Below are 25,666 nucleotides of genomic sequence, written 5' to 3' on the forward strand. Positions count from 1 at the left end.
ACGAATGACGGAACACCATAACTGTGTCAGTGTATTTATTAATAAGATTTACATCAGGTATGAATTAAAACTATACGTACGTCGTGATCATCAATTCACATTAACCCGAACGAATCGAGGTGGATAATAACGTACATAATAGAACGATGTTGAAACGCTTCAATGAAATCATACTTGTGACAGAAATCTCAGAATTCCGGAAATTTTCTGCATTAAAAAAACAGAAGTCTGGAAAATAGAAAATTTCTGCAGAAAAATATATTAACTCTTTAAGAGAGGGCGCTGTCGCAGAATTTCGGAATTTTCTGATTGATGTTCTTGGAGCCAAGTATTGATGATTCTGAGGCGGTGATTTTGTTGCCATTCACTATCGCAATTTTGCGCGCACGTTGAATCCGCCATCTAACGATACAATAACCATGGTCTTTTAACAGTCTCACAGTTGCTTTCAATCCGTAGTCAACTTCAGTAATGATTCGAATTTTCACAAGGTCCCGCAGTTCGAATTAATTTTTTATGATTTCAAAATTTGCTCGTCGATCGATTTTTATAAGTTCTTGTCTTGCATCGTTATCGTTAACTAGCGTAATTTGAACCTTCTGAATATTTCAGTTTTTAGACGTGAAGTTAATCATATATACTTAATTCGACGAACTGAAAAGATATTCACCAGCGCGCATACACGCGTCGATTCTGGAACCATCTGAACGGATGTTTGTAACACTGACTTAGGTTTGAATGTTCTCCGTGTTTGGTCTAAAGCTAGGAGAAGCAGGACAACATTACCTATAAATGCTGGTTTTTCGTAACAAGGCTTTCGGGTTACAACTTGTTTAGTTGCTCAGTTAATCATTAACAGAACTCAATGGGAACCGAATGGTAAATTTTTGAGAATAATGGCAAAACTATAGTGCCACGGGCATTGCCGCAAGAAGATTTGCTTCACGTTCGAGTCCGAGATGCAAAACGAATAGGGGTACATTTTTTCCCTTTTTCCTTTCGTGAGTTTCTCGTTTGTGCTGACTTCTATAATGACGAAACGTTACTTGATATGATGCCAAATTAGCGTTTACAAAAATACGCTGTATATTGGCATGAGTTGCGGTGATTAAATAGGTGAAAAATTGATTCAAAGAGATGCGGCAAATCGGAGTGACATTTCAGTGAGCATGGACGACAGTTCCGCTGCACGGTTCCGGCAAAATGCAACCGGTATGATTGAACCGTTAAGGTACCCACCGACTTGGTTCCAACAATTGAAGATCGGTGTAGTTTATGTAGTCCTACCGGTGATTTGCTTCCTGGGAAGTATCGGGAATACTCTGGCTTTATGTGTACTCGTAGCCCCGTTCTATAGGACAACATCTACCGGTGTTTACATGATCGCTTTGGAGGTTTTCGATCTTTATGTTGTGGCCGGTACTATTCCTGTCGCGTTCGTACGAATTGTCTTTCGTAACGAACTACTCAACACCCCGTTATGCATGGTGTATATATTTACAAATATTTCAGGTAATTGTTTATCGAATTTGACTCTCGCTTTGATGAGCATAGATCGAATGATTGTCGTCGTTCTCCCGTTGAAAGCGGCACAAATTTGCACCCCGAAAAAAGCGAAAATATGTCTGATTATACTATTCCTGTTTCAAATGACCAAAGTATCTGTGAAAACATATTTTACGGAAATGAAGACCGACGAAAAAGGTGCCAAATCGTGCGTGGCATTCGATCAGTTCGGGTACATTTCCATAGTTTTTATCAAGCAATTTCACGTATTACAAGAAGTGACATTACCGGTATCTGTGATAGTGATAACCAACATCATAATTAGTATAATAATGGTTAAAAAATCGAGGATCCGCACAAAAATAATCGCACAGAATAATAATAATAGCGAAGATTCTGTTTTCCTCAAGATGATGCTCGCTATAACGAGTACATTTCTTATTTTGCATATACCACGCTTTATCTATTTTACTATTCCGAGTTACTCCGATCCCTTGGTGCAAGCCGCGTTCTATTGGGTCGCCTTGTCATTCACTAACGCGAATTCGGCCGTCAATTTCTATCTGTACTGTTTAAGTTCGGCGCGTTTTAAAACATCGGTTAAGTTGATTCTCAGAAAAATATATAATATTTTATTTTTCACTTAAATACAGCAATGGAATGAAAATATAAACGCAGAGTTTAAATCAATAAGTGATAATGCAGTCACAGAGTTCATAGGCTGTAACAACTCTGGACCAAGCAAAGTGGTGACTGTATCCAAATATGCGAATGGTAATATTGATGGGATGGTTTAATGTTCTTTGATGCCATTTCTTTGCTTCTTCTAAAACACAATTTGAAGAAGCAATTTGATCATGAGCGAGGAAATAATTTTATTGAATTCGAAATTTTCATATTCGCTCTTGCAAATTACTACGTATATATACTTAATATATTCAAAACATATTGCAGCCATGTATGGAATTTGTCAGAGCAAAAGAAGAATTGTACGCGATAGCGTAAAACATACGTATATACATGCCAGACAATGGTATCTGCTAGAATGGAGGTAAACGAATGAATCGCAAGACATTTACAAAAGTCCTGATTAGAGAAAATGAATAGACCTATATTGTCATTATCAAATGACGGTTATAACGCTATATGTCCATGAAAATAGAATTAATTTTGGTGCAGTCGTTTCCTTGCTGTGGTATGGTTCAATTTTAGTTTCCACCATAGGTTTGATTAGTCCAGATGTGATTTATTTCTATTCTGCCGAACTATCTTGTGGAGCGTTTAAGATTCACGTTAGATCGCTTTTTCTCTTCTCAATTTATCGTGAATCGGTTTAAAAAGTTGGGTCTATTCGAGCAAATCACAGATCAAATACAGATAATCATTTTAACGATGTTCAACAGACACTAAAATATTCGATGATCAAGAAAGGTAAATAATTTTGCATTAAGAACACCGATTCGAAAGGATTACCTGTTATTTTGAAATTTTCTCACATGTAATTAATTGATCTGATAAACATATACATGTTCCGTACATAAAATAACGGTACTATAGGTTTTTAACAACACAGAATCATTTCCATGATATAGTTTCTAGACTTATTTTCTCTGCATTTCTAACATCAATTGAACCTGATTCAAAACTCCAGGTTCGATTACTTCAAAGCTAAGTCCTCCATTATACTACTATGTAAGTTTCTCATATTTACTGCGTATGAATAATAAGTATAGATACGCTACTGGGCTCGAAATTCGATTCGCCGCATAATATTACCTCATTATAAATTCTACGCGAGAATGTATATATATTTACTACGAGAAAAATCGAAGTCGCGAGAGTCGAATTTCTAACTTAGCATGAAAAACATTTCTACAGCATGCTTGCAACTGAACACGACTGGTTTGATCGACGCGGCAACATCATCGGAGTATCCGCTTTGGTTCCGGCAGCTGAAGATCGGTGTAGTTTATGTAGTCCTACCGGTGATTTGCTTCCTGGGAAGTATCGGGAATACTCTGGCTTTATGTGTACTCGTAGCCCCGTTCTATAGGACAACATCTACCGGTGTTTACATGATCGCTTTGGAGGTTTTCGATCTTTATGTTGTGGCCGGTACTATTCCTGTCGCGTTCGTACGAATTGTCTTTCGTAACGAACTACTCAACACCCCGTTATGCATGGTGTATATATTAACAAATATTTCAGGTAATTGTCTATCGAATTTGACTCTCGCTTTGATGAACATAGATCGAATGATTGTCGTCGTTTTCCCGTTGAAAGCGGCACAAATTTGCACGCCGAAAAAAGCGAAAATATGTCTGATCATTCTTCTCCTGTTTCAAATGACGAGGGTTTCGATGATAGCATATTTCATTGAAATGGAAACCAACGAAAGATGCGCCAAATCGTGCGCAGTGTTAGCTCAATTTGGTGAAATACTCAGATTTGTAAACAAGCAATTTCACGTATTACAAGAAGTGACATTACCGGTATCTGTGATCGTGATAACCAACATCATAATTACCGTTATACTGATTAAACAATCAAGGATCCGCACAAAAATCATTGCACAAAATAATAATAGCGAAGATTCTGTTTTCTTCAAAATGATGCTCTCTATAACGAGTACATTTCTTATTTTGCATATACCACGCTTTATCTATTTTACTATTCCGAGTTACTCCGATTCCTTGGTGCAAGCCGCGTTCTATTGGGTCGCCTTGTCATTCACTAACGCAAATTCGGCCGTCAATTTCTATCTGTACTGTTTAAGTTCGGCACGTTTTAAAAGATCGGTGGACCTAATTCTTAGAAATTCATAAGCGGTAACATATGTATTAAATTGAATCAGATTCATGGCTAAATGTGTTCTTGTTGACCAATCTAGGTACCGAATATTTGACACTGCAATAAAGCTTGGCCCTGAATGACAGAAGAAATAAACTGAAAATAAAAAAGATTTTAGTTTTCTCACGCGTAAAAATACAAATTTAATAATCATTTCATATACACAAACATATTTTCATAATAAATGATATTATTTGTACATGGGATTCATTGGCACGAAAAGTAGTAAGATGGCGCAACAAAGCTCTACAAGGCAGGTAATGATATTCCGGTAAAATGGATGCGAAAGGAAGAACTTCGGAAAATCCTTTTAAAGGAAAATATATAGAATCCTATACTCGATGAAATCGAATGTCACATTTATAAGTCGTTAAAAACAATGTTGTATATGCTGGAATCAATGCTATATGTGGTACATTGAAATTTTCCGAATGAAATTGGATTATCGTCTCATCCAAATCGCATTAGTCTAGTAGTACGGATACCTCCTGGCTTTCAACCCGCAGGTGGCCTCAGGTTTCCCGGAGTGGGAATCTATACTTTTGTTGATAATCGGATACACAAACCTAACAATAACATTATACATTATTTAGCACCATAAATCACTAATAACATAAACCTGATCTTAATATACCACTAATATACAATATTTCTCTACTATACCAAACTCTCTTGGCGACTGCTTAACGGAGTTTTGGGGTCTTCTTCGATCAAGTCGATAGATGGCGTGTTGCCACTTTCTGGTGAGGCTAGTGGCGCTAACTGGGAAGTATTACTGCCGTAGCTTCGCAGCCCGTTTAGATCTTTTACCCCAATTTCCTCCCAATTATTCGATGGACTTCGGCTTCCATCATACACAACATTGTTCTTTTGTCAAGCGGTCGAGCTCCTCTTTCTCCATCTGCGCATACAGGGCGTAAATTCGCATATGAATAGTAATATGGCCAGAACGACACCACCAAGCAGGACGAAAAATACACCGGCAACATTCACTAATTTCAGTTCAGTAGTTTCGTCATCAGATGAAGAATCTTTGCTACATTTTGATGATCTCCACCATCTATAATAAAAAGACAACAAGAAAATAGATTATGAATCAGTGGAGAGCCTGAGGCGATGACAATGCCAACGCACACAACGCTCGGAAAGAGGAGACAGAAACTGTTTCCGAGCGTTTCGTGTGTCGTGTGCGTTGGGCTTAACTATCTGCCTTTATACTAGAGCATGACCAGTACTAACTTGTGTTCTAGTTCACCAAGTCTTCCAGAATCACTAAGGTTCAAGATAGCCATTGTAAGTTGCTCGCGGTATGGAGCTCCGACAGGTAAAGCGATACCAAATCCTTTAGTATTGTCGAATTCCGGACCGATCGCCATCAGTTTACAGTTCTGCGAAACTTCGTAATCGATTACAGTACTGTCCCAGAGAAAAGCGTAATTCCCCTCGAGGACCCGAGCTAAACCTGCCGATGAATTCAACACCATATCTTCTTTAATCGTATTCATGTGAACGTACATTTTATTAAACTGTTCTATAGACGTATATTTGAGGAAGTTGAGGACGCCACTGTTCTCTACGGAGCCGTATCTGACAGTCGTCTGATAAGCGAGATCTGTAACAGACGATATGGGCGCTTGAATCTGACGGATGGTAAGAAATGCGGCCAAATTGGCCGTATACGACGACACGAGGATCAGCGCGAAAAACCACCACGCGCTTGTTAAAATTCGTCCCGGTATCGTCATCGGAGTCGATTCGGTGCTGCCCCCTACAATCGCGCCAAATACGAACCAGAAACTCTCGTACCAATCGAAAAATACAGCCCCTTCATCGCGAACTGTGCGACATTTATTTTCAAAAATGTATTCGAGTACGGCGACTAGTACCACAGACAACATCACACAGAACCACACCAACCCATGGAACGGTTTCAGAAACTGTAGATACGACATTTCCGGTGGGATTTTCTTCATGATGACCGATATTCCTCGAGTTTTGAACGGTTTAGTGAAATCTATCGCTTGTTCGCGTTCAGCGTTGATACTAAGCGGAGCGACAGACATGGTAGCATTCTGAAATGATAAATGATTAAATACATGCTAAAAATCAAATGAAATAATTCCAAATTCGGTTCTCATACCCCGCTTAGTAGTTGTCTGACGATTCCGTTCCATTCGCCAAATTTGTTTTTCGCCCCATACTGGCCGTCCGGTACTTCATATAACTCATAACTGAAACCCATATTGCGACTGATTTCTTCAATTAGATCAATGCAGTATCCTTTCCAGCGGCTGTTACCTTTCAATTCATTAAACCGATGTCTTCTCATTACGAAGGGCGGTTCCTGAACAAAAGAAAAACCCACAAAAAAAGATGTAGTTTTTATTGTGTGTATGACCGAATTGATTCCAATTTTCAAAATCATTATAAAGGCATTTGATCGAACCAATGGAAGATCATAGATCACTTTAATTTTAGAAATGCATTTCTCAGGACGACCAATTACACCGTCTTTGTCGTTGGACAATCTCATCAACCAGCTACTTCATGTCCTCGCCCCAATCTTGGCACTGGTATCTTGATACTTATCTTTATTTTCTTGATACTAATACTTATTTCACGGGTGTACTTATGAGGGATTTTATTCACGAGTGTTCAGGTCGCCCAAACCTTATCTTTCTTTAGTTCTCATCACGTTAATCCATTTACACGGACTTCGGTGCGATTGCCTGCGAGATCACCGATTTACACACAACATCAACCCCTTCATGAATAAAACATGTTACCTGTATAATGACGACCTTGGCAACGCTTTTTCCTAATGTGGCTTCCGTCAGATCTGGGACTATATGCGTGAATTGAAGACGCTTCTCGAACATAGTGGCATTTGAGCACCAACGAGCACTCTGAAATATTTTTGAAAATATAGATTATACAAACAGCATCTTACTCAGCACACTCAGAATCTTACCTGATTAGAATATGATGCATAGATACGACGCGGCTTGACGTTTACTCACGTTCAGAATCGTGTCTTACCTGAAATGCTTTGGTTGACTCGAGATTCGTTATACCCAACGTGAAATTCACTCTTCTTCCCTGACTATCAAATTGAATATTTCCACCTTTGCCTATGTAATGATTCTGTAACGAAATAATGCGCTGAGATTGATAACAATCGTATACGACACGAAGAGTAAATGCAAATGCGATAGACTCGCTGAAGCCGTTTTCATTAGGGTCGCTAACATCTTAGATAATAAAGACTATATAAGTGCCGCTACTATCATCCTGACGATCATGAGAAACCTGGCTAAACTAACCGTGGAAAGTTGATCGTTGACATCATTAGCGACCAGGTCCCCGTTCCAACCTATCATTGCCATACCAATACTAGCCAACATCGTCGATATATCAGAAAATATAACAGCTTTCAGATTGCTCGGGCGTTGGCCAGAAGCGATAGTGTCGAATAGGGTTACTTGAGAAACATTCGGTTTTATATGTTGGAATTTGTCGTATCCGATGTTTTCAAATCCCTGGATAGAAATATTTCGTGATTATTCTAATAATTTCAATATCTTCAATCGTGTATTTTTTCATGTCGATGTCAATCAATACTTACTGGATTCAACGTTATCCATCGATTATTTCGTCCCAAAATTGATAGATATCTGGCCTGAAAGATGTTAAAACGATTATCAACGTCGGTTTTATGCTCCACCGGTTGCGTGTGTTTAGATCGCGACCAGTTCCACTGGTAGCCAATCGTGTTAGAACGATATGTGGCGTATGGGCGATAGCCAAAACTCAGGGCGGATCCAAGGCGAGGGTGTAGGAAGTGCACATCCCCTAAAATATCTAGTTACCCAATGATTTTAAGGGGGATTGAAAAATATTGATACTAGAATATCAACTGGTACTTAGAAATTCATAAGCTTGCTCTCTGTACTTCCAAAATGAAGTAATGTTTCCCGATGATCGGATGCCCTTTTCATCATATGCTCTATTTTGGGCTCCTCTCTGAATGAGACCCTAGATCCGCCACTGAAATCGAACGTTGAACTCCAAAGAATCAAAAAAAAGATTAAGAGATTGATACCTCTTTTAGAATTATCTGTATGAGCGTCGGGTCAACGGCCAACACGTAATGATCGATATCGTGATCTGCTGCTGCGGTACCGAATGTTTGCCGTACAGTCAACACACTGACATTACCTCTTAGGCGCCATACATTCATCGATACCCACGATTTAAGCACAAACTGTTGACTGATTTCCGATCCTGAAAAAATACCAGTCATTCGTTCATTTCATCTTAAAGCAACCTAAAAGAAATCTGCTTATCAACCGCCCGGACAAAGTTTATATGAACCAGTTTCAGTGACAAGAAAATCTTGGTATTGATGCTTATTCTTGGTCCAATTTCATAAACAGCGAAATACATAAATTTCTTCTAGATTTTATGTTTCTTAGCACTACGTTTTCCTGAAAATTCTATCATTTTATGATTATGATATGATGGGTATTCTAACTATTAGGCATAGTTATTCAATTTATGGGTCATACGTAGTTGCACCAAGAATGTTCCATGCTGGATTGGTTTCCGGCAGGCATATCTTCCTTGCATCTTTTGTTGACTCGACTCGCAGTTACACCGGTAACGATGTCATAAAATCTAATAAATGTCTAGTTTTTGGTATGGTATCCATGGATACAAATTACATTCAATCAGGCATCACATGTAGGGCATATTCACAGATTCCACAATAGGTAACCAGGGGCGAATTACTGCCCTCTGTCAATCAGTCAAATCTACTAAAAAATCTAAGTTGGAACCAAATCATTTCTCACATAAATTTGAATTTACGAAAATTACGATATTCTATTTACGAAACGCTACAGAAATAACTCTTTTGAAGATATCAAAGATCTAGTGTTAACCATCTTAAGAAAACGGATAGATGTTTATAGCATATTTCAAAGGAGTAGACTTTTTATCATAATATTCAGCATAATTTTTCTTGAGTGACCTTCAGGCTGTAGATATCAAACGCACCGATAAATTGGTATAGTCAATGGAACGGAATCTTTATGAGCTCTGGGTACCATAAACGGAGAGACGAACTCTCGTAAATCAAGCCGTCTTACCGTCGATAAAGTGCTTAAGCACGCAGAAGGCTTTATTATCGATAGGTTCAGTGGCAAGGCAGGCAATCTACGAAATAAACTTTAATGTTTGATCAGGAGCAAAAATTCCATCAAAGATTAAGCATTTACAACGATTTTTATGATCTCGAAATGTAACATTATAACTATTGAAGTGCTCGAGCTAAGTGAATCATCTAAGACTTTCGTCGAACGTAATAAAAAAGATGAAAGCAGTTTTTGTGTTTTAAAAATTACATACTAAAACTAGTTACGTATATACGGTATAAAACATGATCAAAAGCATTGTGTAAACACTCATTTCCTAAATAAATTCACGGTAACTATCTGTAAGCTACAGAACGTAGAAAATAATGTGTTGCATTTTGCTTTTTATGTATTTGTGATGTAAATTCATAGCGAAATGAAGAATAGTTTTATAGTGAATTCGAAATTCGACGTTTGAACAATAAGTTTGTTGAATTCAATTTTTTCCGCGAATATTTCTATAGACAAAGCCCGTTTCTACGTCATTTGGGATTTTGCGGTTGTTGAGTACACGCTGGGATATTGCTCGATTCAAGTCACTGCAGTGATTTATACAGATATAAACGGTGTAATAAGCCATAAACAAAAGGTCGGTAACCTTCATTAGCAAAATAACGATCGTCGGCTACATCAAAATGAATTCCCTTATCTTCAGAAGGCTTATGCTCTATTCAAAAATATGGTTGAATGAAATCATTGCGAAGATTTATTGGTTCATCTATCATAGAATGCTCCCCGATGAGGAATGGCTTAATGGAAATTATATCTTATTTAACAAAATTATGGAAATCACGTAGAAATAAATCAGTTCTTTTAATCGTGTAAAGCGCAGCATTCTCTTCAATAAACATTTTATGCGTGTATTTTGTATATATTCCTGATTTTTTCATTTTCATTGGTGTTTTTTATGGGGGATTTTCTCGCAAAGGGATCCTCGTATGCCAGGGTTCGATTGCCTCCCACTTGAGCTCGGGTGGGAGGCAACCGAATCCTGGCTTGGGCCCCATGCTTGGAGTACTCCGAGATCCTGGCAAGCGAGGATGGCAAAGGGGGATTAAAGTTGAACCGAATCTAGGTGTTTCTAACCCACTCGATTGAGAAGCGTAACATGAGTTCACACTCACCCAAGGTTTTGTCGTAAACCAACGCAAATCGCTGAATATCGTAAGCTTCGACCAAGTCGATCATAGCCTGGCCAAAATCTTCCGGTTGAGGTAAAAAACAGAACTGATACGCGCCCAAACATCTGGACAACGATATCGTCATGTACGGTATCTTCAAAGATTCAGTGACGATCAGAATAGTCGCATCTTCCGGTGCTATCACTAGAGCAACTTTCTGCGACTTCAGGATATTTTGGACTGAAATAGAAAATGTTATTGTAGTTCTGCAAACAAAAAATGTAAGGTTCATTAAAGCTCCATATTAGCTTAGACCTATAAAGACTATATCAGAGACTGCACAAGTAAGAACTTCGAACCGTTGTGGAATATTAAGGCCATTGAGCCAGTATAAATTGGTAACAAAGAAGAAAAAGAAATTCATTACTCGAGGTTCAATAAACTTTCGTGTTTGCATATCTTAACATGCGCCGACATTTTCACGACCGATTTTCTATCGGACCGTTTAGATTAAGCCTTTTAATACGTCGTCTAAATTCAAAACAGGCATATCTTGATTTAGTGGTTTGACGAAATAGATGATAAGGGGACATAGAAATAATGCGCCTCAATTTAAAACCTATCAAAACACAATGGCTCGAATAACGGAATTTAACGTATCGCTAAACAGAATAACGAATATCTTTTTTGATCAAATTGTCCATTCGAATCAACGGACACTGATACGATGACGTCATCACCAGGAATACCCCGAACATGGAGATCAAGTAACTGTCATGATTTTACCGTGAAAGCTATGAAATTTATAATCATCATTAAGCAACATTATTGATGAACATGTACACATACCCTCTGTCAGTCTCTGATATTCTTTCGATTTATCAGTAGCTGGATCGGGTAATTCTATATACGTGATAGTAATGGCACCACTTTCCCGAGTTTCGGTACGTGCCGTCTCCTTATCACTGGCCAATACACCTAGAAAATTAACGTAGACGATTTATTTTGGTAATCTTTCATCTTGTTATGTCATTCAATCGTTCTTTCGGGGGTCCGGGTTGAGGATTTTTGATGCGGAAAACCATCGCAGTCGCAATCGAATGTGCCGTACTTGGTTGGATTTCGAAAGCGACCTTGTCCTGTTTCACACTGTCACTGTCTGATTGATATTAACTATATCCTTGTTTATGGTCATTTAGAGACGTTTCACTGGATATGCAATAGGCGGTGGGATTTAATTACTTAGTCAGTGGTGGTTTTTTATGATTATGACCAGACTGTGCTATTATATTGTGCGTATCAGCATAGCAAAAGCATTGACGCATTGACTGTGGCCGCGATCGAGCTCGTTGATCTTATGATAACCACCACTAGAGCAGCATTATGTCGAAAGAAACATGGCAACTCAAATAGCTTTATTTCTCAAAAAGAGGGTCTTCTTCGTGTCTGACTGAAAAAAATGAATATATAAGACATCGATGCATATGTCTGACAAAAGGGAGGATACGGATCGGTTAATTGAGACAGAAAATATGGAAGTTCCAGTTTCAATCGCTGAAGCTCTACTACGTGTACAGCCATTTTTTACATTCATTGGGCTTATACTACTCCTCGGCCTTCAAGGCTGAAATTCTCTTAATTTCCCGGTAGTGCTGATAATTAAACAATGATAGATTACAAAAGGTCGTTGGAGTTCCAATTTTCGCTTGGTGATGGTATCAAGCATTTTCATCAAGTCATCAAGGTCACTGGTCATATCGCGCACAAATGGTATATTTGTGATGTGATATGAATAACAAGTATGGACATTATCTGCCCAGGGGGCGGATTGCCAATAGCATACAATTAATCTACATACATCTTCAACTTCACTAACGATTTGCGCTTTGAATGTCAATGCAGCATTTACTGTCCTAGAAATTATCTCCAAAAGATGTACATTCTACGACAGAAAATCGTTCATATTCACCATCGCTGCCGGCTCAGACAAAATGTAATTTTTCCCATTTAACAAATTGCTTTCAACTATTTCCAATAATTCATATTTCAATATGGTATGTATCTATTATCATTCATCATCTTCACGACTGAATGGAAAAAATGTTTCATTTACGTACCAACTTTCACTCCAGGAGCTACAGCCTCTTGCACCAGTACCAGTACCCATAAAAACACCGTCACTACGAGGTGTGCACGCTTCATTTTGTCAAAGATCCTATTTCACGTACAAAATCACCACGATCTTTTTTATATCACCAATATCATCATAACAGAATTTTTGCGAGATTTTTACTGGTATCTCTATCGTGATAGAGATATCTAAGCCAGTTAGTAATGGGAATGATTTCCAGGATGCAACCACACAGGTAAATGAATGCCTATATCTACGTGAAGAGTAGATGAAAAGAATTTTCGTCGACAGCTGTTCACGAATAAAACACTTTTGTTTTTGTCTTGTTGTTGTTGATATATATTATCAGTAAACTACAGTGTTCATTGTAATTCCGCTCTGTAAGGTTGAGATTTATGTAACGACGTCGATGAAAGTAAATTTGCCGCCTGTAAGAAGTACGAGCCGTACGGCGTACTGACTGATAGTGAAGCGCCGACTGCTGCTAGGTCGTAACTCGGCCGATGTCGGTAATAAAACTGTCGCTGCGATGAACGCGTTAGATCAGTTCCTCCGCCAGTTGACAGGACGTCTAATTGGGATTTTCGACCAAATCTTCAATTCCCATCCTTAGGATCCCCAACCTCACCCAACTTCATGGTCCACTTCAGGAACCTAGCTTCCCTAGCTCCCCCAGCTATTACTCAACTAACCACACGTCCTATGAAGTTGTTCAAGACTTTGTGAAGTATCGTCAATCTGTCAGATTATTATGTCACTTATCTAAGAAAATATAAAACATTGATTTTATTGATAGGCAAAGAGAACTGTGTCGTTATCAATAGATTGATTTTGCGCTCCAATTTGCAATTCATACACACATACACGCGCGAAGATAATCAGTCAGTATACCGACCTTCTAGACCGAAGATGTCTAAAATTGCCGTGGTAAGTACTAAACGACCAAACGTACCTACTCAGAATTGGTCATAAACTTTCTAATCAAATTTCATTCAATCTAGTGTGTTTTTATAAATGTAATTTCATTATGAATTTCAGGTAACAGGAGCAAATAAAGGAATAGGATTTTGCATAGCTGAACAGCTATGTGAGAAACTAGGCCCAGACTCCATCGTTTATCTCACTGGTAGATTCTAATTTTTCACTAAACTGGAATTATTTCCCAACTTGCATCTGTTGAATATGATACATTTCTTAGCTAGGGATGTCGGACGTGGTGAGAAAGCCGTACAGGATCTTGCAGAAAAAGGTTTAAAACCGAAATTCCACCAGCTCGACATCGCTAGCGTCGACAGCATTAGGACATTTGCGTCCTTTCTGAAAGAAACCCACGGTGGTTTAGACATCTTGGTTAACAATGCGGGAATCGCTTTTATGGTACGTAAATATGTCAAGAGAAAAGAAGATCGGGGGAATTTAGACTTGTTAACCAATTTGTCAAAGGGTCTATTCATATATTGTCTTGTAGAATGATAAGGGTATTCCGTTCTCGGAACAGGCGGAAAAAACTATAGAAGTGAACTATACAGGCTTAGTGAATGTATGTAAAGAGTTATTTCCCCTTCTCAGACCTCATTCAAGGTCAGTCAGTTTCAGGGAGCATTGTTCATGATTGTAGAAAATTTGAAAACCATTATTTTGGTTTCGATAATCTTATGCTAGACTGATTTTTCTGAAATGAGAAACTGATTTAGTTAGCTTCGACGAGTGCTACAACGTTTGCGTCTTTACCACTTGCAGAGTCGTTAACGTATCCAGCATGCTCATCCGTATGACGTTGAAAAAGTTCAGTCCTGAAATGCACGAACGGGTAAAATCCGAAATGACTATGGATGAATTGGGTGCCTTCATGCAGGAATTCGTCGAGTAAATTCTAAAATCTATTGAGCTTAAAGTGTTCGAATTACGTTATTATTTGATATAATCATGTTTCATGCTTCATTCTAGACTTGCAAAAGCGGGAACGCACCAGGAAAAAGGCTTCTCCAACTCCGCCTATTCCGTTTCGAAGATTGGAGTGACGAAATTGTCTTACATTCAACAGAAACTGTTTGACACCGATGAACGCGAGGATATCATCGTAAATGCTGCAAGTATCAACTAACCGAATTTTCATGAATTTCTATTAACCAGTTTTTAAACGCTGACAAATCTCTACGTATTTCTCTGATCAGTGCTGTCCAGGATTCTGCAAAACAGATCTCAACGGGCATAGAGGAGCGAAGAGCCCTCAGGATGGTCAGTATTTCTATCACGCGAAATAGATGATATCTAGTTCCGGGGGGTCTCTTTCGCGTGATTTTTCTCTATACTGATTTGAATTTCTTTTCCTTTTTCCAGGTGCTGATACGCCCGTGTATCTAGCATTATTACCACCGGGGACTGTAGAACCGAAGGGTGAACATGTGGAGGATAGAAAGATTATCAAAACACTCGAATAAAACCTTCCGAACTTTGATGAAAAAAATCTTACAAGAATTCATTTATACACATTGAATAAACATTTATTAACAGCAAAAGCACCGATAAATAGAATTCTCGAGAATGAATCATCATTCGATTATCACATTACTTCTGAGGAACTATAATTCGTAATTAAATTCTCTAATTTCTCGATAACTTCGTTGTATTCGTCTAAATCGATGTGCGTCTCTAGGAAGATGTGCGCGAATTTATGAATATTGATTCGTTTAACTTCGTCTCTCAGCGATGACAGCATGTCCGCCGTGCTGGAGTTCGACTGAAGACTCGTCAACACGGGAACAGAATCAACACCTATAATTATAGTAATAATCTAATTCATGAAATTTATTTCAAACAACAGTAACTTGAAATGAAATTCTCGGCATTTAACAATTTCAGACAGGAATTTAAGCGGAGGACTCTTCTGAAATAAGCGTGTCTTTAATTGCCAGATAACTAGTGTAAACAATTTCAATCAATATTTTCTCTGAAGACTGAAGGTATAATGTACGGGTACCTTGATTGATGGGTCTTGGAAAATTGTCGTGAATCAATCCGTCAGTTTTCAGATTAGGGTGGAATATATGCGGATATGGCTTAGATGTTTTACACGCTGTATTGTAAGCATTCACCATACTGAAATAGAAAATACATAGGTGTATACCAATATGCTTAATCTTATTCTACCCTCCTATATATGATTTTATATGATCTCCTGGATATGATTTAATGAAAACGTTTTAAGCTTAAAATGGTTAAGTTGTTGATGGAGCCACCAGCAACAACAATCTATAGTTTTCATGAAGAGGAGCAAGTGATATGAAATAAACTTGATTCGTTTACCTGTTAGTTGCAGGGTACAAATCCTGTAAATAAATCTGCAAAACTTCATCAGCTGATTTACAATTTTTCAATGAAGTCGGCAAATTTTGCGTCATTGAACTGAAAAATGAAGGATTCTAAAGCTTATCATGGATTTTATATACAAATTTGAGCAAACAGGATTCGAATTTTGATGAAAATACGTTTTGATGTTGGTGATTCCTCTGAGAACAACTGATTGTGATGCAACGTCGCCGGTGGCGCTGCCCGAGCAAGGTGTCAACGAATACCACAGAGGATTATCTCCTAGTCTTAAAAGCTTATCGATTAAACCTTCACCCGGTGATAAACTGAATGGAAATGTAGCCTGTAAATTAGCGACCTAAAACGAACGAAGCGAGTTTAACGATGAACGATATTATTGAATAATTACCAACAATAATAATTACCAAAAATGTACAATGTATTTCAGTTACCTTTCGGCCAGAAAATGCAAGTACGTGTGACAGATCATATAAGTCTAGACAGTTAGTGTCACTTCTCAGCGGTAGAGTGGCTGTATCCAAACAAGCGGCTAAAACCGCACTTGTGTGATATGATAAATTAGCCTGGAACAAGAATTAGAACAAATGAGCCAAAATCAACGAAATTTGGCACTCAAACTCACTTCAGTGAGGTCATTCATTAATAGCTTACATTGTACTGAAGGTTTGGAGATTGTAAGTAGTTTGACGGTTTTCTCCATTGATTCATAGCACATGAAAGTGGTAACATAATTGAGGATTGTTCGACCATTGAAATATAAGATAGCATAGTGTTGATCATACGACAGTTATCTTGAACTGCCGTCTGAAAGAGACAATTAAACGGAGATACACCTTACACATATCTTAGAAATTATGGCTATATTTGAGTTATCTTACAGTATCTCCGTAAACAGTGGGCATGGCGCCGATTGTAAATATTGGTCGTTCGTATTGATCACAAATCTCCTCAAGTAAAGATCCAGTTATTCCCCCGAATCCATTGTGTACATCAGACATTATCTGAAAGCCCTAAAAAACCGAGACCAAGAAAAACTGATGATTACATTCCTCATTTTGTTTCGCAGCATAAATAAAGATCTAGAAGAATCAAGTTGTCAGGAACAAGATTTTGTGAAGAGATTGATTTATTTACCTGTAGATGATCACATTCTTCAACAAAGACATGAATTCGATCTTCAAGCTGATTATGGAATCCACGATCCTTGTACACACTTAAACCATAGTTATACACATCAAACGGGCTAAATTCACTATAAGTAATGAGTCAAAATTAAACTTAATTTATCGAATAAAAAATGATGCAAGAAATTCTCGTGGCATACCTTTCATGTGTGAAGTTCTCGACAATGTTGAGGGTTTTCGGGTGAAGATGTATTTTGAGGAAATCTGACCAGACTTTGATGTCATCATCGAGATTGTACAATGATTTTGGACCAAAAACTTGGCTTTTTTCAGCAGGGCCTGTAAAACAAATTTGACGATTCTATTTTAACCGACCCTTGAAGAAAATGTTGCTGCCAAAAATTATCGGAGTTAGGGGCCCTACATACCTTCTACTTTCATTTCTTTGTCTTCGTCATCCTCATCAATACTCTCTGGTTCATGATAATAAGCCTGCATCATAAAAAGGTGAGTTAGAATAATCAAATATTCAAAGAATAACTGAACAAGTTTCCTTTGTTTTTCAAATACCTCTTCTTTTTCCAAATCTCGTAGAAATTCATTCTTTACGAATTGTTCAGATTTGTGTAGGGTTATATCATTTTGCCTGAAATTAAGATTTCAAAGATTCCTGAATTCCGTGTAAATAAACCATGAAATATCATAATGGAATGTTGCAATAATAAGTAAGCTACCAATTAATGTTCTCCTCTTCGCCGGGTAGGGTGTAAAGAACGCCCTCTTTTTTCAGTGTATTCAAACTTCCTACAACCGAAAACAAATGAATAACTAAATATCTGAATATGATTTTCATTAGTTGAGTCGAGAAGATACACAGATCCGTGTAAGATGAAAAACAAGAGAAATCTCAATAGATTCAGCCAAAAATGAATGTTTTGGCTAAATTCTATTAGCCATCATCGGGAGTACACCTGCTGATAGTTTAGCCGTAATGTTGCTTGAAATACATTTCATTTTACTAAAGAACTTTTCATTTTTTGGGTCTGAATCTATTGTGGAATTTCTCTCATTCATTAGTTGCTTACCTTTCAAATCCACAGATATCAATCTTGGAGTATAAGTAATTTCACCCTTGAAAGTAAAAAATGGAAATATTAAATTTTGAAAGGAAATGATGAAATTCATCAATCATTCGGATTCAACAGAAGTAATGGGGTTATAATCCGATTACCAAAAGGTTGGCGCCTTCCCTGAAAAGGACGTCATTGTCGATTTCTTTTTTATGTTTTTCCTTAGCATCGTAGATAAAAGAAGCCTCCTGAAAATATATATTACAAAAAATAAAAAAAATGATAATGTATGATTTCACTGCTAAAAATGAATAAATTATTACAGCAAAACCTGTTAGTTATCTGAGCCAGCACCTGCTGTCACCTAGTCACAGTGGTTCACACTTCAAATTTGCAATTAGCACCATTTAAAGCTTTAAAACATACCTGTAAATTCCACCAATGACATCCTACGAAGTTTGAGTAGTGGCCGAGTTGTAAAGTTACAATTTCTTTCGTTTGAGAACCCATTTACCTTCAGAATGAAGAACCAGAGATGATTAACAAAATTATTTTTCACCAAAACAGGATTTACGACGCCATGACAGTTTAGACTCCACACGACCTTCAAAATCAAGAAGAGCGAAGTAATTACTGAACATCAACTGCCAAAGTCCACTCTACTGACGTCACTAATTACCTTATCCAAAATTTTTGGAAAAATTTTGCCACTTTATTCTAATTTCATATTTCGATGTTTGTTTCACTAAGTTATCGAATTATTTGCACTCACCTATTCTACATAGAATCAGACATTTGTAAATAATAGGTGGCAATTAAATTAAATTGAATTGATCGAAGTAAACTCTGTCAGATGTGAACGAGCCCGTAATGTCGAAAGTAAGCCTATGTGACATGTCGAGTTTTACTGGGGTTTTTTAGATTTTTTAGGATGGAAAAATAGCCACAATGGCCATTTCTTTTTCCATATCGAGTGAACAGTTGCTCAGACATGTGGTGCTGATATTTGTCGTGTGACAGAATTCAAGTTTACCCAGTGACAGTTTCGGATTAGCTTTAAATCATGGATGAATCACAAAAGAAGATTTTGTTGACGGTTGTTTTACAAGGTGGAAGTCCGTGGGGTATAAGTCTACAGGGAGGCGCAGAACTGAACTCCCCACTCGTAATATCGAAGGTTTGTTCACAAAAAAGTATTTTCTGCTGAAATTTTATTGATATTTGAAAGCGCTGTCTTCTGGCTATTTTGGCCGGCCTTTCGTGAAATATGCTCTAATGCTGAATTTGTGGGGGTTGGGCCTTGGTTTACCAAGTCATAACCAATAGGTCTTTTATTTACTTAAAATAAATACTGACTTTTTGCATCTTCAACCCTTGTATCTTTATTTCTCAGGCGTCCTCAGTTTGGCCGCCAATATTAAGGGCTCTTCATTTCTTTTTCCTTCACAAATGTCAGTTTTTCTGTCTTGAAATGATGCCATAATCCGTCAAAATTTTGAATAAAGGGTTGTTGAACATTTCAGAATGCAGTAGGCCGAACTGACACCTAGAAAAAAAAGTTGGTGGTCAATGTACTTTTATCGGGTTAACTGCACTCACAGGTTTTCTAGGGTTGTGTTAATGAAATGAAAGTGTGAAAATATGTCTAACTTCATCACATTCTGGTGTTTTTGAACAGTCTATGATTTTGCAGACTTATCTTTGATTTATATGAATTTCGTATGATAGCTTCAGTCACTTTAGTTTTTTCATGCAGAATCATGAGGTGGATGCAGCCATTTCAAGTGGTTAATTGAAGCTGATTTATGGGGTCCATAATCACATGAATCTTTATTACTGTGTAACACAGTTATTATTGACGGATAATTTCGGGCATTTTTTTCTTAAAATAACAATCATTATTATTCCTGGATCAGCTGACTATTTATCTACTTGTTATAATTATACATTGTAGACCAAAAATTTGGATTTCGTCCAAGTTGACGTCCAATATACGTATTAATCCAGGGCTAGGTAATGGTAGGTAGCAGGCCTAACCCCGAATAACCTTTCTATCCCTAAACAAACTTTAGATCTAATTTGTCAATAAATTTCCTTATTCGACCCATGTGTTAGTTAGTTGACAAGCACAAGGCATGACTGAAGGTACAGTTTATATCATTCAGATTTTTAGGCTTTTATTGTTTTATGATTCAGACCTACGAATAAAATCTAAATGTGGATTGCATAATTTAAGGGTCATACATTCGGGGTTCCCTCGGGACATTAGTCACCTCAAATGCTCTAATTTTAGCTTAAGAATATTTCCAGGGAGGGGAAAAAGACATTTTTGACCTCTAGAGATGCTGTCATGTAGCCTATGATAGATGTCTGAACATTTTCAGTGTTCTGCATTTATGGGCTGCATTAATTTGATATTAGTATAGGGGGGGGGGGCCTATGATGTTGTGGCTGGGGAAGTAGCAAGGCTTTCGATCTCCCCAGAAAATATAGAAAACTAAGCTTTATTTTGGTGTAATCTTCTTATTTTTCACGTTGACTCATTTCAAAGGAATTTTACGACGAGACCTTTTGCATTCTTACTTCATTCTGTTTCGAAGTGGAAAAGTAGAATATTAGATTTTCTCCTCGAATGTTTGGGACCGACGCAGAGTGAAAGTGAATTTTCGCAATATGCCAACCGAGTTGTCGTCTGTTCGTCTCGGTGGTTGGTCATATTGTACGCCGAATCGAGAATACGTGTTCGATATAAGAGAGACTTGGAAACATTAATGCATTCCGTTGTAAATAGAAACAAAATCCGCAGGAATTCTCGTCGTCGATAATAGACTTGTGTGCTCAGTATTTCCTGAATTACTCGAATGTAAAATGTTCTCAACAGCGTGACAAATGGCCGGCCGTTTTCTCCATCGGAATTTTAAGCATTTCCTATTCTTTAGTATTTTAAGTATTTCCTATTGTGTAGTAATCGATTGTGTCTTCGGCAAATATATTTCAGTTTCATAATACGCGAAGTGTTGTTAAACGTCAATCAAACTGATTCTATTCACGGACACCCTCGTACCCGTGTCGAAACCTAAATCCCGGAAAATTTACTTTTTTTAACTGAAAACATATTATTCGGCAAACATATTTCAGTTTCATAATACGCAATGTGTTGTAAAACGTCAATCAAAGTAATTCTATTCACAGACCCCTGGTACCCGTGTCGAAACCTAGATCCCGAGAAATTTACTTTTTTAGAAAAAAAAGAAAACGCACACTTGGATAATTTTCGATAATGCTGTTTTATTGTTGTTAAGAAATGGGAATATTGATTCAAGATATTGCCATATTTGGATGTTTGATGTTAGAATATCAGCTGCTTGAGGACTGAAACGCTTATTTTATTCGTTCCTGCAATAGTTTTAAGAATCTCTTCACGCTTTCAATAAATGTTTTCAATTGTATATTATTAATTGTATGAATAAATTCTTGAATTCCTGAATGAATTACATTTCTTTTTTTTTTGATACAGGTGGAAACGCAAGGTGCGGCCGATGGTCACTTGCAAATCGACGATGTTCTAGTGAATATAAATGGATCTGAGGTGTTATCTCGAGCGCAGGCTATTCTGCTGATTCGAGGGGCTCAGAGAACCCTCACTCTTACAATACTCAGGTAAGTGACCAGGACGTGCTGCCACCTGGTATATGTATCATGGAACTATTGAATAGCATAGCATGAGGAAATGAGAATGTATTGCAGCGAGACACTATTGACGTGGTTATGTAAATAATTCATTATTCCCCTATTTAGGTTTCACCCTTGAGTTCGTGAGTGGTATTGAAAATCTATATAATTTGTTTCCCTTTTGGAAACTGACATTACGGTACCATAGCCTTATTCAATACCCGTACGTACATTTTGCTTTGATATGCCAAGAATATTGATGCATATACGATGTGTTATAAATTGTTTCTTTTTATAAGAAAGCAAGCCACAGGTGACAACAATTCTCTGCCTCGAATCTGGAACTCCGAAATTACCACGTGTTCGCTCTTATTGCATTGTTGGATATATTTTGTTGTATTTGGGGCCAATAGCTAAATTTTGTCAAGACGACTTTTTGATTTTGGACCCCTTTCTTCAGTTGTGAGGTTATCTTCAAGGTCTGTTGCTAGGTGGCGCACTGGACCCATTCTTTGCGCTTCACAACTAGAACCCCTACTAACATTACCCAAGTTTCATCAAGATCGACCCACTATTCATGAATCTAAGCAGCTGAAGGACTCGAACAGTACGAGAATAAGGGTCTCCGGCTCAAGAACCAAAACCTTTTCCACGGTTAGGCCTTAACACCTTGTTCCATTTGTGAGTTTAATTTTAACCCTTATCGGAATAATTGAAAATGAGCAGGTTTAGCTCGTATATGCTGGTACTCAGTATCGATAGGATTTTATTGCAAATCGCATGTTGTAATATTTCATTGTTCGTCAATCGGGTTTACGCACTTCAAACAACGCTCGTAATTAATTGATTGGTTTTGTGAAGGTTTTTCTCGGTACGTCTGACTGCGACGACGCCTGACTGCGACGACGATGCCTGGATGTGATGAATAACGCAAACAGGCATAATATACAACGACCGCGTACACGCCTTTTAGTAATAGTAGTGAAATAGTCACAGTCAGCTGCTCGATCAGGCAACATCTTTAACAACGTCTGTGCGTCGCAAGCACCGCGCGGCGTGGGTATAGTGCGCACGGTACAGAGACTATACATGTTTAATTTCACCTGTCTCACGCGAAAGACGGAAAAAGCAGGAAAAAGCGCGTACATTTATACAACGTTTTCTCTTTCGTTCGCGTTGAAAAGCTCGCGCGAATAATTTCATTTTTGAAACGTATTCAACGCCCGTAATTGTTGGTGGTTTTGTTGTAAGAACGTCTCGACGCGAGTTATCGTCGTCGTCGTTGCCAGAATTTCGATGAATCGACACGACCGGAATTTATTAATAACTTCGTATTCAGCGTTTCTGTCGACAAGTATTCATTCTTGATATGATAATATCGGCTGTATTTTTTTTCTATCGCGCCAATGATTATATATATATATATATATATCCCGTGTGTGTGTGTGACGAATCACGACAACAAAAAAACAATTTTTGAGTTCAGCTCGCCGCGTTTGCGTACATGCGGTTAGTCATCTCGTAAATGGATTACAGATTTGGCGACACGCGCATATAAGAGATCGTCAGATTAACGGATTTTTAATCGAATGATTACCGTAATCTGATCCGTAAATAAATAGCTATAAATATTTTGACGATCGAATCGAATTGCGAAAATGAGTTCCATAATCAGAAGATTGAGTCATAGGAAGAAGAAAAGAAAGTAAGTAAGAAATGTATTTTGAACACCGGCCTTAGTGCGATCATTTTTTTCAATTCCCTCAACCCACTGAGCACCACGTAGGGCATTATAAGCGAATTCGATGTTTCTTTTTCCCATTGGGGGAGAGACCAGAGAAGAACCTTCGACCAAGAAACTCTGTCTCCACGAGATTGACGAGACCAGTGGCCGGCAGCTTAACCCACTCAGCCTCTGCTCCTCTCTTTTGCCATGGTGCCATACATTGCATTTTGTTACACAGGGTGAACACTTTTCCCCCATTTTCATGAGTTTCCATATTATCCGACGAATTTCCTTGATTGAGTCTACTGGTGAATGAAAAAAAATTTTTAGGTTTAGAATGCCGTGATTAATTTCATTTTTAATGGATCAGGTATTGATAAGTCACACCTGATACCCGACTTTTCCAGGTTTTCTAGGTTACTGGCCACTCTATCTTAGTTTCACTGCTATTTAGTGAATTCTGTAGGACTCGTGTTGTTATGGGGTGATAACCGTATCATTCTCAATTATCAATTATCCCTGCTTTACCGACTCGTCTGGCCTACACCTGGATTGATTACCACCATTTAAACATTTATTTAATAAAAATTGGATTAGAATGCCATGTGGCATGTTTCGAAACATTTCTCGTATGCATTCCTGAATAATTTTCATATGAAGCATATGTTTTATTGGATATAACCAACCCGGAATGGTGCCGTTGCAGATTTTATTGAATTTGTCGCAGGATTGATTCATTGGACTGGTTCTGCAGTTTCCTCTCATTTCAGCCGATCATTTTTTGACGGACCGGAATTTTCAATTTCCGTCTGAATATCTCTTTTTCAATCATTCACCTATCAAAATTACATTTTGGTAAGTAGCTCATTCTGGGATGGTCTCTCTGAGTTGAACTGTAGGCTACCAAGATCAGACAATTTCATTTAATTTTTTTTTGCGGAATTCCAAATCTTCGAATATTTGTTGGATATCTTGTTCATTTGCCGTGAGTCATTTCGATAAAATCCTTGGCAAACATGGAAAATTTGACTTTGAAAAGGAAATTTGTCAACTCCTCCAAACAGGGGATAGAATACAATATTTCAATCCTATTCATTCCTATCAAGTTACATAGGGAGGATATGTCATTGTATTGTTGTCTATCACTGATGTTATTATTGAGTACACTTCCATTTTATTGCTGGTTTCCCCTGATTTTATTGTAGCATATGTTCTGTAATTCTACATGGTTTCCATAGCGCTGGGAAAAATTGATGATTTTGAAATGATGTTTCCAGGTTTGGAAATATTTGGGAACTTGATAGATTTTCCTCTTATCCTGGAAATATTTGAGAAATTGATGTAGCATTTACCGAGGGCGACTTACTTCAGTGTTCATTGAAAATCACCTTTATCAACCAGTTACCATTAAAATGTTGAAAGTGATGGTGATATCTGTTCAAAGGCCATATTTCCATTGGGGAAAATTTGAAAAATCCTTCACACTGAGATGCTTCGTTAAAACTTGGGAGTTTTGAATTCATGTAACTGTATGGCAACCATGATTCTTACCAATACTGTCGTGATTATTTATATCCGATGCACAGTTATATCATCGGGTATGTTACGTTTTATTTTTGGTATAAATTATAGGATAGACATCGAATAAAATTCGAAATCCGGAATCGTATATGATTGAGAAACTAATTTATTACAAATGTATTACGTAATCTAGGAACTATAATCCGTAGGGTTGGTTCAGTCATGATCTGAAGTCAAAAGGAATAATATGAAATCATAATCGTGGCTCATTTTCTGGGATAATCATGCGTACATTGTGTCGGTCTAGTACCTACAGTACAGTCAGGACTAGAACCTAATTTAATTATATTGTTTACTCATATTTCACGGATCTATACGGTATTTGTTGACACTTGCCTTATATGGTTAATACTCGTATTT

The 25,666-nt window shown here is 37.7% G+C and overlaps 4 protein-coding genes across 5 annotated transcripts in view; 2 read left to right on the forward strand and 2 right to left on the reverse strand.

The window, feature by feature from the left end:
* Nucleotides 1–4,485: 4,485 nt before the first annotated feature.
* LOC141906311 (glutamate receptor 1-like) lies at nt 4,486–13,297 on the reverse strand. Its single transcript, XM_074795558.1, has 11 exons — nt 12,790–13,297; nt 11,522–11,650; nt 10,676–10,912; nt 8,459–8,640; nt 7,982–8,035; nt 7,680–7,895; nt 7,396–7,500; nt 7,143–7,262; nt 6,497–6,700; nt 5,596–6,428; nt 4,486–5,416 (listed from the first exon to the last, which is right to left on the reverse strand). The coding sequence occupies exons 1-11, from the start codon at nt 12,872–12,874 to the stop codon at nt 5,230–5,232; spliced, it is 2,352 nt and encodes a 783-aa protein (XP_074651659.1). The 5' UTR covers nt 12,875–13,297; the 3' UTR covers nt 4,486–5,229.
* Nucleotides 13,298–13,664: 367 nt separating this feature from the next.
* On the forward strand, nt 13,665–15,293 carry LOC141905786 (carbonyl reductase [NADPH] 1-like). The gene is made up of 8 exons (XM_074794814.1): nt 13,665–13,730; nt 13,842–13,929; nt 14,002–14,180; nt 14,272–14,384; nt 14,544–14,669; nt 14,751–14,892; nt 14,978–15,041; nt 15,144–15,293. Exons 1-8 carry the CDS (start codon nt 13,713–13,715, stop codon nt 15,242–15,244), a joined length of 831 nt encoding a protein of 276 aa, XP_074650915.1. The 5' UTR covers nt 13,665–13,712; the 3' UTR covers nt 15,245–15,293.
* A 73-nt stretch (nt 15,294–15,366) lies between these two features.
* LOC141905785 (protein misato homolog 1-like) lies at nt 15,367–18,921 on the reverse strand. The gene is made up of 15 exons (XM_074794813.1): nt 18,754–18,921; nt 18,489–18,575; nt 18,343–18,388; nt 17,992–18,061; nt 17,828–17,903; nt 17,686–17,749; nt 17,458–17,596; nt 17,268–17,385; nt 17,012–17,143; nt 16,785–16,937; nt 16,565–16,696; nt 16,292–16,470; nt 16,110–16,208; nt 15,784–15,902; nt 15,367–15,578 (listed from the first exon to the last, which is right to left on the reverse strand). Exons 1-15 carry the CDS (start codon nt 18,835–18,837, stop codon nt 15,367–15,369), a joined length of 1,710 nt encoding a protein of 569 aa, XP_074650914.1. The 5' UTR covers nt 18,838–18,921.
* A 289-nt stretch (nt 18,922–19,210) lies between these two features.
* The window catches only part of LOC141906471 (uncharacterized), a 35,309-nt gene continuing 28,853 nt past the window's right edge, over nt 19,211–25,666 (forward strand). The window contains exons 1-2 of one of the 2 annotated variants that reach the window (XM_074795772.1): nt 19,211–19,504; nt 21,845–21,987. In XM_074795772.1, the coding sequence (XP_074651873.1) occupies nt 19,391–19,504; nt 21,845–21,987 (257 nt within the window). In that variant the 5' untranslated portion in view covers nt 19,211–19,390. Of the gene's footprint in view, nt 19,505–21,844; nt 21,988–23,479; nt 23,705–25,666 lie in introns of those variants that run through there. The other variant, XM_074795775.1, reaches the window with a different exon arrangement.

Source organism: Tubulanus polymorphus, chromosome 5 (genome assembly GCF_964204645.1).
Source record: "Tubulanus polymorphus chromosome 5, tnTubPoly1.2, whole genome shotgun sequence".
Lineage (NCBI taxonomy): Eukaryota > Metazoa > Nemertea > Palaeonemertea > Tubulaniformes > Tubulanidae > Tubulanus > Tubulanus polymorphus.